Below are 12744 nucleotides of genomic sequence, written 5' to 3' on the forward strand. Positions count from 1 at the left end.
TCATGCATGCATGTGGCCAGGAGTACAGCTAAGCAGTGTGGAGAGCAGCTCCCTGCAGGTAGTCTGTGGAGGGAAGGGGATGTGGGGGAAGGAAGGGGAATGGGGAGGGGCAGATCAAGGCCACCACAGGGAGAGAGGGGGGCAGAGGCTGGGGTTGGGGGTGCTGCCCAGCCATGGTAGTACATGGGACCCGGGGGCGGGATGGGGAGCTGGACAGCTGCAGGCAGCTCATCCAGGGGCGGGGCGGTGCTGCTCCCTGCCACTGCATGCATCCCCTGGGGGAAGCACGGAGGGTGGGGCATGTTGTCCATCGCGCCCCCCCGGATTGTGCATGGGGTGTATGCAGGCCACTTGCTGTGGGCTTTGGGCTCTCCGCTCTGCTGCTTTTGCCCTGGGAGCCTGCGCCAGCTGTGCACCCCCTGCCCACCTGGCAGCAGTGAGGACAGCAAGTTGTGCCTCCTGCTGCCAGGCTAGCAGAGGGCGCGCGGGGCTCCCGGAGGAAAGGCAGCAGGGTGGAGAGCCCCGAGTGCAACAAGCAGCCTGCATCTGCCCTTGCCCTGTTCGGCTCTGCTCTGGTTAAAAGCATTCCTGCACTTAAAAACGGTAGTGGCAGCGCTTGAACTGAAGTTAATTCAACAAGTTTTAGTTCAAGCACCCCCACTGTAATTTTTAAGCACCGGGACGGTGATCCCTTGGACAAGCTGCTCACAGCTCCATCATCCCATTCACCGCCTTGGCTGGGCAGCGCTCCCTGCCCCTGCCCCACTTCCTCCTTCTGTGCAGTGTCCTTGATCTGCCCCCCCACCCTCCCAAGCCCCTTCCCTCCACAAATTTACCTGCAGGGACCTGCATTCCACACTGCACAGCTACATTCCTATAAATTGGTTATTGTATCGGTAGCGGCCAATATGGCTGGTTAATAGTCGGCTATTGGTATCAGTTAAGAACATCTTTATTGGTGCACCCCTACTAGTAGTCGTTAATATTATTATGTAATTAGCTAGCTTTAGAAGAATTACGATCTGTGTAGTGACCTAAGTACTGGGTTTTTCAACTTTTTCTACATACCAGTTTTTCGGAGCTGGTCAAAGCACTTTTCTATTGTAAAAAGATGAATGGACTAAGCTGAATTTTTTGCATAATAGCAATTTCAGTTAATATTTTTACCTTTCAAGAAATTTTGTTTAGAAAAAAACTAAACGCTGTTTCTAAGGAATTTTTATTAAAAATATATGTCTTTTCATTTGATATTTAAAATTAATTTCAGACTTGTCAGTAGCTTTGTAAAGTACTACCACATCAAGTAATTTTAATTTGATAGTGAAAATATTCTATTTCATGTATGTAGTTTGATTTTCTTTTTTGCTATTCTATTCTATTTCAGGGTATCCTTACTTAATGCAGATTGAACTATTTTAATTTCTAGGTCAAAAATTTTGAATCCATAGTTATTACAATGTCCTATATAGTGTGGGTGGGTCTAGTTAGGTGGAATAATATCAAATAGAATGTTTTCTCTCTCTCTTTTTATGACATGGCTTGATATACTGATAACCTTATATACTACTACTGATGCATTGCAGAATAATTTCAAAGTAAAAATGATTAAAAATGAGAGTAAATGTTCATTTTGCACCACATTTTCATTAATGGGATTATTTAGCTCCCAGACCAGTGGAATGTTGTTGCTATATATCTACCAGCCAAGGGTCTAGCTCTACCTTTCAATAAATATTTCTCTCAATTTAATACTTGTTCTTGTCAGGAGTATTTTACCTGGAGCATTAAGAGAGGAGCAGGAGGGAAGAGTGTTGCCCCAGGGCTGCAGGTGTATTACGTCATTTTTATCAGTCAGCTTGTTTCTTCAAAGTCACTTCTCAGACTTGGTTTTTTCCCTTATTTCACAAGCAGTTATTTCACTGTCATGCACCCAAAACAGGCTACATTCTCTGTGGTAAATGTATTGTCACTCCCAAAACCTAACAGAAGACAGCTGCTGTTCATTTCCTGTTTGTGTAGCTATATAAATTCTGTCTTGGAATGTCGAATAATTCCTGATTTTTTTTTTTTTATTTAGTTATTTAGTTATTTATTTTTTATTTTTTTGCCAATGACCATCTGAGGGCAGCTGTTTGCCTAGTCCCTCATCAGCAGGTCTACTCTTGTTTGCATAAGTTTGTGATCTGTTTTTATTTTGAACTGGCCATATAAAAACTGGTTATACTTACTGTGAAGGACCTACCTGATTGCTTGTTCCCCGCATAATTGCCTTAACCATGAATGGTCTTGAACTTATGGACCACATCCAGATGTGCATGGGCGTGCACTTGCAGCAGCACTAATAGTTCCTGCTTTGGGCAAACTGGAGGACTAAGCCTCTGTTTGTTCCAGTGCACACTATTGTATTGTGCATCATGCCACACCGCTTTTTTCTTGGTGGGGTTTTTTTGGCATTTTTTTGCTACTAGGAAATCCCAGTAGCAAATTTTGCCCTCACCCTGCAACTTTGCAGCATGGGGCACGTTTTAATGTTCCGGGCATGCAGTTTGTGGTGCCACAAACCATACATGGCTGCATGTCTGGATGTGGCCATGGGGTCTGAGTTGTATTCCCAGTTCTGTCCAATGTTTCTGCACTAGGGACAGAAATTACACATAAAATGGTATAAGTGATCAGAAACCAGTTCAAATCTGTAACACAGCAGAAGCTCAATGCATGTAAACTGCTTTCAGAAAGGCCCAAACCAGTTTAAAATAAACCTGGATGGATGTAGTCGTTCCCCTCCTCACCCCCATCCTTCTGTTGTTAGTCCCTCACTCGGGTGCTATGTATTTCCCTACCAGCTTTGTCATCTTTTTTTGGATTCACAATCCTAAACATCTACTAATAAAAGTCAATCAGACTTAACTGACTTAGGTTAAATTGGTTTATTGAACTTCTGTCCCAGGTTCCCTCCAGATTCAAGTAACTCTCAGTCCCCCAGCAGCCCAGGATGCTTTGCACCACCCCCACAAATCCCTTCTTGCAGGGTGGTTGTGCCTGAGCTGTCTGCTCCAGTTGAGCAGGGAGGCTGCTGTAACGCCCCCTGGCTTCTGGCTTGAACCGCTGCAGGCATGTGGCTGCATTTCTGGAATCCAAAGTGAATGTCTGTTCACTTGCTTATCAGTTCAATCCATGCAGCTTAGACTAACCTGCAAAGACTGAATCGATTCAGCCTTGGGCTTTTTGACTGTGTACTTAGCCCCAGTGAAATCCAGGGTGGGTGCGGCAGCATGGTTGCACCCTCCTTTGCTGTGCTGTGTGACAGCTCTTGGTGTGGGGTTTGACCAGCCCTTGATTCTGTGGGACTCTGGATCCCAGGGTGTGAACACTGCCACTGCTAATCCTCTTTTTCCCCTGTTGCTGAATTCAGCGGAGCAAGAGAAAGGAGGAGGGGAAGGCGAACATCAGCAGCATTCATGCCTTGGGCTCCAGAACCATGTGGAAGCAGGGGATCTGGCCAGACCTTGCCCTTGTTAGCTGGTGAGGTCAGAGCTCAGTGCTTGCACAGTGCTCTGGCAGGAGCTTGCACTACCTGGGCAGCAAGGTCAGAGCTCACTGTGCATGCATGGTGCAGCCAAAATGAATGGGGCGCCCTGTTTTTGGATCCATTCCTGGTGAGACCTCCTGTGACAAGTTCCACAAGTGAATTACACACCATGTAAAAAAGGTCTTCCTCTTATTTATTTTCTGTTTTCAGTGGGGTTTTTTCAGCAGTAGCTGTGTGAAAGCAAATTCAGTTCAGTAGCTAGAATGCATATCATTCCGGCCATTGCCAAACTGCATTTCATTTTCACTAAATGTTGGGTAGAGTGCGGTGTCTTTGGATTTGTATGCACATTCCATTAGTTTTAGCAGTTCCATTGGCTTGCTTGGATGAATTTTAACATGTCAGCTTTATGCCTTCCATCAACATAGTGCCTGTGCTTCCTCCTCACAGACATTCGTGAACGACGTGCGGATTCCTGACCAGAAGTACATCACATTAAAACTGAATGACGTGATTCGCTTTGGCTACGATATCCTTGTGTAGGGGAGGTGTAATGCACTATTTTTGTTTAAGTTCCCTGCTGTTTGCTTTGTGGAGAGCTAAATATCACTGATTACTACTAATGACTAAGTGTCTTTTATTTTGCCACTTGGAGCTTTTAGATGTCTCATCAACCTATTTCCTTCATTTTGGGCCTAGTCCAAAGCATAATTATATCAGCTTCCAGTGATTTCACTAGGTTTTGGACCTTTGTTGGCAAGAATTGCATTCAGTTTGGATACCGTTACTCTTGAGTTATATGTATTTTTTAATCAGGAGACCTCCCTGTTAAATATTTGGCACAATTCTGACATTGTGAAGTTATTTATGGTTTTTGCAGATGTGATGATTTGGTGGTTTTTGTTAATCAGTTCATAGAGCAGATTTTTAGCCCTGTCAAAGCCAAGGCACAGCCTGTTTGCAAAAATGCACCTCTCTTGCTGTGTTTGCAGGGGACTTGTGTATGCAAATATTCCTAGTTAATTGACTTTTATGTTCTCAGATGGTTACTCAAATAGGTGGTTTCTAAAATTTGCCCCTGCAGATTGCTGCTGGCACAGAATATGTGAGCACATTTGTTTTATTTCCAAGCATTGCTGATCCTTGAGGGAGGTCAGGTACTGGACACACGAGTGCTGTTACAAAACGTGCACCCTGCTAGACTTTGCTTATAACATCATTGCTACTTTATCTTCATCCTCCTTTTTCCCATCCCAGAACTACTTTTCATGCATAAGGTTAGACACATGTCTAAATGCCTTGCTGAAATGGAGTCTATACGATTGGTTAATTATAGGTGGGGCTGTGAATACTGCCTACTCTTAAGGTTTTCCAAAAATTTCCGTTTTCAAAACCCCCCTGTTTTCAGTTGCTTTGCCAACGTTTGACTGGTTGGGCTCAAATTTTATATGGTGGGTGTCTGCTATAGGCTGGTTTTATGTGGAAAATGTTAGTCAGCAAGGTTCAGGAATTTCTGAGAATATGGCTAGAAAAAACTGTTGGACTATTACTATATGCTGAACTTTTTTGGAAAATTCTAACACCTGCCATGTTGTGGCTATTGATAGTTGGAAGAAGAGTGTCCTTTCTGTCAGGGATATGCCTTTTCCACTCCCTGCAACAATCCCTGCAAATTTGACAAAGTTCATAGGTTCAGAGGAAAGTGGGGCTGGAAGGGACCTCGTGAGATCATCTAGTCCAGCCCCCTGCTCAAGGCACGATCATCCCTGACTAAACGATGCAGTCAAGTCTAACCTGCTCTTGGAAATTTTGGGGGATAGAGATTCCATAATTTCTCTAGCTAGCCTGTTCGAATGCTTGGTCACCTTCATGATCAGAAAGTTCCTCCTAATCTCCAATTTAAATTTATCCTGCTGCAGTTTGGGATCATTACTCCTAGTCCTGTCCCTTACAGCTGCAGAGAAAAGTCTAGCTCCATCCTCTTTATAATCACCCTTCAGGTATTTGAAGACTTCTATCAAATCCCCACTAGGTCTCATCTTCTCCAGATTAAAGACTTCTAGTCCCTTCCTCCTAAATCTTGCTTCTCAGGCCTCTAATCATTTTTACTGCTGACTGCTGGACTCTTTCCAAGTTATCTGTTAAAGCTGTGCAAAAAAGCTGTGTTTGGATTCGGTTTCAGATTCGGCCGTTTTGGAGGACAGTGATTTGTTTTGGTGTTTTGCATCACTGTCCTGTTTTGTTTTGACCAAATCTGTTTCAAAGGGCTGCACCAGAAGCTTTGCACAGCCCTACCCAGCTGGGCAGGGGCCCCAGTGGGGAGCAGAACAGGGCTGTGGGTGGCTTGTCTGGGGGGGGGAGGAGGAGGAGGGCCGCTACTCTCCATGAACACGAGGAGACCCCCACGCAGATCTCTGATCCCTGTTACGCTGGGTCACAGGGCAGGGAAGCAGTGCAGAGCAGCAAGCAAGCCTGCCGTTTCCTGCCATGCAATCTGGCTCCGCAGAGAGCAGAGATCCATGCCAGGGTCTCCTCCCCACTTCTGCCCATCCTGTACAGCCCACAGGGATCTCTGCTCCCTGTGGAGCCAGGTTGTGTGGCAGGGACCAGCACTGCCGCACAACCTGGATCTGCAGGGGGCAGAGATCCACGCCGGGTCTTCTCCCTGCTGCTGCCTGCCCTTCGCAGCCCCTCGTCGCCAGGGCAAGCAGCGGTGGCAAGGAGACCCTCAGCACAGACCTCTGCTCCCTGTGGAGCTGAGTCACACGGCAGGGCACAGCATATAGCTGTTTTCCCGCAAGCCCGGCTCCGAAACTCTGAAATTTTCCAAAATATTTCCAAAACATTTCAGATGCCTTGTTTCATTTCGGAGATGTTTCTGATCCTTCCATTTCGATTTGGGTTTGGTGTTTTGGGTGCCAAAACAGCCCGAAACACCTCCGAAACAAAACAGCTGCCGAAATTTCGCACAGCCCTACTGTCTGTGACTTTCTAATAAGCCTTTGTCCTGTTGCAGTTTGGCCAAGCTCACTGGAGGCTTGAGAGAGGTTAATAGATAAAATCTCCAGATACTCTGTACTTGCAGAGCATGCTTCAGCCCCTCTCAGTTCCTAATGCAGATTGGATTGAACAGGAACCATCCCCACTGAAAACCTGAACAGGCTCCAGTCCAGGACTCCAGGGATGAAGCTGAAATTTCCTTGTAATGGCAGCTCCAGTATGCAATAGAACCAGGCACCAGAACTGGGTGCGGGGTCTGTTTTTCTTGTGAACTCAAGTGACCTCTCTTACTGCTGATCAGGCAGTATGGAGGAGGGAGCCACCAGCGACAAATGCAGAAGGGATGTAGGGTTTTGCAAGGTAGGATTGAAGAGTTCAGTGAGACAGGCAGCCTGCAGGCACAGGCTGCTACTGGAGGCTTGCAAGGGGTGGAGAAAGGGACTTCGAGGGTAAGATTTGAACTGGGAAATGGGGAGGGGAAAAAGAAAGGGAGAGCGAGCCGGGGGGGGTGGGGGGCAGGGTGGAGGAGCTAAGATTAGATGAGGGGTTGGAGCATGGAGGGGGAGAACTGGAAGTGGCTTGGCAAAGAGGCTGGTGTAAGGAGGTGAAGACAGTGAAGTTGAGAAGCCTGAAGACAGGATGATTGGGAACCCCTGGGAATGGGAACGTGGGTGGGTGCCTGGTGGCCAAAAGTGGGGAAGAGGGGGTAGAAGAGAGCACTGGCTGGGCAAGAGGACTAGGATTGACTGAAGAGCTGAGACTGGGCCTCACAGGTTGGGGGGGATGGAACAGGGACGAGGAGCCAGGAAAGGGGTAAGGACTGGATAGGATCATGCTGAAGAAGACTTAAAGGGATCTAGCTTAGCAGGAGCAGAAGGCCAGGCTCATTAGAACACGTTGTCTCCAGAATCCACCACCCCAGAGTCTCAGCAGTCTCAGTGAAACCCGTGGGGAAAGGTCCCGACCCCTTCTAGTGCTGGTCTGTCAGTTAGCTGTAGTAGATCAGAGGGTTCAGCTCTGCTGACCCATGTGAGTATCTGATACCTTGTCATGTCCTTTCTATTTACTTTTTTTTTAAATCAACTGTGAAAATTTCACACCAAAAGCTACCTTTAAAAGAGTGTTATTAAGATAGCAAAATCGAATGTTCAAAAGATAGGAAATACCAAAAGAAAGATTGCCTGTGCAACCCTAATTTGGCCCTTTTAATGCAGTCTCCAGTTACATGCTTGCATACATTTTTTTTTTTCTTTTCTAGAGGCTGCCTGTCTCATCCCCTGCACAGCACAGGCCTGCTTTAATCAGGATTGTGTAGTGAGCCTGTCATCTGTGGGAGTCCTTCATTATTGGCTATAGTAATTGGAAGGGGTGGAGTAAATGAGGTGGAGGATTGGAAGGAGAGAAAGGAAAATTCATGGTTCAGGGCTGAGAATGCTGCCTCGGGGAGTTGGATTCCACCCTTGTCAGCCACAGCACTCCCTGTGATATGGGCTGGTCACAGGTGGTCACTGCTGGTGTGTGTGTCATTTTCTGGGTGTCCAGTATGATATCCTGGGGCTTGATTTGCAGAGGTAGTGAACATAGTGAGGTGTGCAGCTGAGGCTAGTAGAAGCTGTGCTTTGACCATATGACATGATATATAATGTTACTGTCCTTAAAATTAAAATCTTCAGCATTTCAGATTGGAGATCCAATATTCATATGTGCTTAGTCTCTCTCTGCCTCATTTCTCAGTTTGCAAAATGGCAAGAGTGCCTGCCTTTTGCCTCACAGTGGTGTTATGAAAATAAGTTAGCCAGCATTTATGAAGTACTCGGAGATGGTAGTGGTGCATGTCGTAAAATCCTAGGAGAAAATCTTCATAACTCTGCTTTCAGGGTAGGGCTTGAATAAGGCCTAGGAGACTGCTTAACAAGAAGAAAATAAGGTATTGAATAGTTACTTATCCAGTCAGCGATGTCCGTCCCATGGGCAGGGCTCTGTGGAAGATAGTAATTCATTGTGTAATTGAAGACTTCATCATGTACACACATGAAAGGCACAAATTAAGGTCGTCCAGGCAACTTCGGCTGCTTACAGACATGGGAAAAAACAAACAAATGGTGCTTTAAGCTCAGCACGCCCATGTACCAAGCGCATCATGTGCCTAGAAGAGGCATCGCATTAGTTAGATCCTGCTTGCCCAATGTCTATATAGATTAGGTGCTTCAGCGGGACTTTCTGGTGCTTCTATCTAATAGCTGATTGAATCAGCTTTAGATAAAAACACCAAAAATCCCTGCTGAAGCTCCTGATCTGTACAGATGCTGCAGAGCTGGGTTGAATTAACCTGCTGCTTCTGGTAAAGTGCTTTCCCCCCCACATCAGTCAGTGCCCTGCATTTCTGGCTTTCCCTAACTTTAGAGAGTGGTTGACTTTGCAATCTTAATAGTGTGTTTCCCATACTTTTATTTCTATGCAGTGTATAAGTTCTCTTGTAATCTCTGATTTGCCATAAACAGAAACCTGAAGAAGACTTACTATAAACACGAATACATTGAAGGGCACTGGCTGCAGCTTGGAGCCTAAACTTCTTGCAGTAATTCTGAAAATGTAAACTTTGGAATTGGAGTGCCTATGCCTGCAGCCCTTGTGGCTATTCATATTAAATGAATTACTGAATTTATTGCCCCTTGGCAAGTAGATTTATGAGGGCCTGTCAAATCAATCCATTTTATAAAACATGACTAATGCACCCATTATACATCCTTCCTTTCCTTTGCCACTTAAATGCCATTTTTTCAGACTGTTCCCTAGGCCCACCTTGCTCAGCTCTGTACAGATAGCAGCATCTTTTCATGTTCTGTGAGTCATCTGTGCTCAGTTGCACAAGGGTGTACACGCTCTTCCACTTACGGCATCCCTTACAAACTAATGTAGTTTCCCAACTCTACCAGTATTACTTGGTCTATTTTAGTTTAACATTTCCCACCGTTATTTTGCTTTCCCCTGGTTCTGTGTAATTTTTATGGAGCTATAATTTTATGGACAGCTTTTCTCAATGCTTCCCTTATTCATTTTCTGCCCAGCACTTCATGGAGGTTATAGTCTGAGTGCCATACATATTGGCAGAATCACGTTTTAAGAAGGCATAGCTGCTCACAACCTAATTTACTCTTCATATGTGAAACTGTAGTGACTGTAAACCTTGCTAGTGCAGAGCAGGTGTATGTCTTATCTGAGGCATCTGTTCAGGGTACAAAAGCTTCCTTTTCCATCTTTGCACCTGAGCATGTGGCGCTAATCCAGTTATGCCTTGGGTACTGAGGAGGAAGAGCAGGAACCGTGCAGTAGAGAGTTAGTTCAAGAGCAGGGAGGGAATGGTATCATGGCCCTGGATCCTCCCATTCCATGTAGCAATGAGTCAGTATTTCTCCCCACAACTCCCTTTGATGTGGGCTGGCTATGTGCTGCTTTTTACTCAGTACTGGGCCTAACAGCTCAATCATGTTTATAGAAATGATCAGCAATCTGCTGCAAAAGAGATACTGGTGTTGTTTTAAGACAGTTATGTTGTACAGTTCTGAAAGAGTGAAGATTGCTATAAATATCTGTATTTTTCCCTCCTTTGTGCTTTCTGAGTTTTATAATCTCCATTTCAGTAACTAAATTGTGGATAGATTTGTTGTGTTGTTTTTGTTGCCTTCTTTACTTCCTTAACAAGCTCTGTACATTCGAACATGTATGTCCTGGAACATATTCAACACAAAGTCCCCGAGGAAGCATTAAAGGTAAGCACATATGTGCTGTTTTTATAAGGAGATATATCAGGCAATGATGCCATTAACCAGGAAAATGCTAAATATCTTAACTTTTTTCTGAGCACTTGTGCCAGCCATATAGCTTGAAACTCTTATGTGCTTCAATAAAGCAGTCTGGAAACAACTCCAACTCACAGTTTCTCTTCAATATGTGACTGGGAGGACCTTGCTTTGAGGATGGATGCATCTCCCAGGTAGCTCAGTTCTAATCTTCCTGTCCCAATTCTAGCATTTAACTGAAATTATTTATGGAGTTGTAACTGCCAGGAGAGAAAGTTACTAGAGCTTTAGTACATAAAGAGGAACAGCCAGAGCCTTAAACTGATTCATTAAGAAGTCTGTATCCTCTTAAAAATCAAGTAGCGAATCATGAATCTGATTTTTTTTGGATGGTGTGGCCTATACTGGCTCTTTAATATTTCCTCTGGTGGGTTAAAATTTGCTCAATTTACTCTAGCTGTTTGCCTAATTTTTACAAGTTCCTTTCACCTTCTGAACTCCTAATCTTTTCTCCTGGAGCAGTCCTTCCTGCATCAGTGAGGTGGCTCTCCTGAATGTAGCACAGAAGCAGATACAAAACTTCCTGTTATCATTTTGGTCACGGCAGAAAAGCAGTCTCCTCTAGGACAGTGGTGGTTTAACTACTCACAGTGACATTGCAAAGTTGCTTAGACCTGGAAATACCAATGCCAAATGTCAGTCTTTAATTGACAGTTATAGTTTCTTGGCCAGGTTTTGTTTTTAAGAACACCAACATAGTCTACTGTGTAGGAGGTTTGGACTGAGTGGATGACTAATTGCGCTTACTCAGACCTGATTTAAATAGGAACACCCTTTTTTATAGATTCAGTTCTGGTTAGATCACTTAGCACTTTAATAATGCGATCTCTTAATTTGAAATAGCTTCCCAATCCTTCAGTCCAGATCTGGGGAAAATAATGAGGAATATGTTCTGTGGCATCACTGAACATTTAAGATAAGATACATAAAAAGAACAGCTTGAAAGAATTTATAATGCCATTGTGAGAATAAAGCATATTCAGCTCTAGGATCCTGAATGGAAGTGGCATTAATTCTAATTGTTCCTAGTTTATTCTTAAAAGCATTTTCTAATGAGATGTTTTGTGTAGCTAAGACATAGTGACCTTTGCGCAGAATAGCTATGTCATTTTATACCTTTCTGAATGAGGTATTCGAAAGCTTCTCAGCTGGCATTTATAGTACACCACAGCTTTTTGTTCAGGTGTGTGTTTTCCTCTTGTTACAGAGCACAATCACAATATTTGTCTTGATATGAGTACATTGAACTATTGTTCTTTCCATTGCCTGCTGTACAGCAGTTGAAAACACCATACCCATTATTGCTTCTGTCTCTGCAGCATGAGAAGTACACTAGCCAACTCCAGATGAATTTCAAGGGCACGGCAATAAAAAGGGTGGAACAGTCGATGGAACATGGTGGTTATAACGAATCTACACAAGCAAAACTGGAGAAAGGAGAGAGGAAAGCAATTACAGGTACTTGCTCAAAAACCAGTTAGTCGAGATTTGAAACAGTCACTTTACAATGCACTCTGCTTTCTATACTGATTCAGAATAGATTTACAAATAACATAGGCTGAATCTACAAGCTGTTATAGATGTGTCATCTTTCTAAACCTCTATTATGAGTTGACTTGTTTCAGATTATGAGCCTTGCCTTCTCTGATTCTGCCTTCAAAAGAAACCTGCCGGTTTGATGTTGCAGGCATGCTTTACTATTGTAATAATGTTTTTTATTAGTTCAGTTAGTGGTGGGGAGGAAGGAGGGAGACCTGGTTTGGCTACTTCTTGGCAACTGTCTGGTCTGCTTTTAATTTCCGAATTGTAAGCTGACGAGTGAACACCACCAGTGACTTGGAATGAGAGCTAGAAAGCTTCAGTGGATGCATCCCTGTGAGCGAGGGTAGAAGCAGCATAGAATTTGTCCATGAGACTCTGCTTGGTCTTTTCCTCCTGGAAATTAGGCGATTGAGCTGGGTTTTGTGCTAGAAGGACAGATTGGTTCTGAGGCTCTTCTGTAACATTTTCCCAGCACTCTCGTGTCTGCCAGTGCTGTCCACCCCAAGTCCATGGTCTTCCTACCACAGTCCAGTCTCAACTAGAATGTCTGCTGTTCCTTCCCTCCCCTACACTGCTGCAGACCTATGGGGCAAATGGATATAGCAGCCTCTCTTCACGTCCCCACACTCCAGTGCATCCCCTTTGGTTGTGCCTGAGAATGCGTTGCATGCCTTCTGAAGCTTTAAGCTTCTAAGAGGAGCCAAAACCCACTTTCTGCACTCTGAATACAACAGTTGCTCTCAACCCTGGATGCCTCAAGATACCAGGACAGTGAAAGAAAGTAGTAAGCTTGGAGGTTAGCAGAGAGATGCT

At 44.5% G+C, this 12744-nt stretch overlaps 1 protein-coding gene across 5 annotated transcripts in view; it reads left to right on the plus strand.

The window, feature by feature from the left end:
• CEP170B (centrosomal protein 170B) overlaps positions 1-12744 on the plus strand; it is an 81090-nt gene that overhangs the window by 20696 nt on the left and 47650 nt on the right. For all 5 annotated transcript variants that reach the window (XM_059723290.1, XM_059723289.1, XM_059723291.1 and 2 more), the window contains exons 5-7: positions 3980-4058; positions 10241-10299; positions 11709-11847. In XM_059723290.1, the coding sequence (XP_059579273.1) occupies positions 3980-4058; positions 10241-10299; positions 11709-11847 (277 nt within the window). The remainder of the gene's footprint in view (positions 1-3979; positions 4059-10240; positions 10300-11708; positions 11848-12744) is intronic.

The sequence above is a fragment of the Alligator mississippiensis genome, chromosome 2 (genome assembly GCF_030867095.1).
Source record: "Alligator mississippiensis isolate rAllMis1 chromosome 2, rAllMis1, whole genome shotgun sequence".
In the NCBI taxonomy this organism is placed as follows: domain Eukaryota; kingdom Metazoa; phylum Chordata; order Crocodylia; family Alligatoridae; genus Alligator; species Alligator mississippiensis.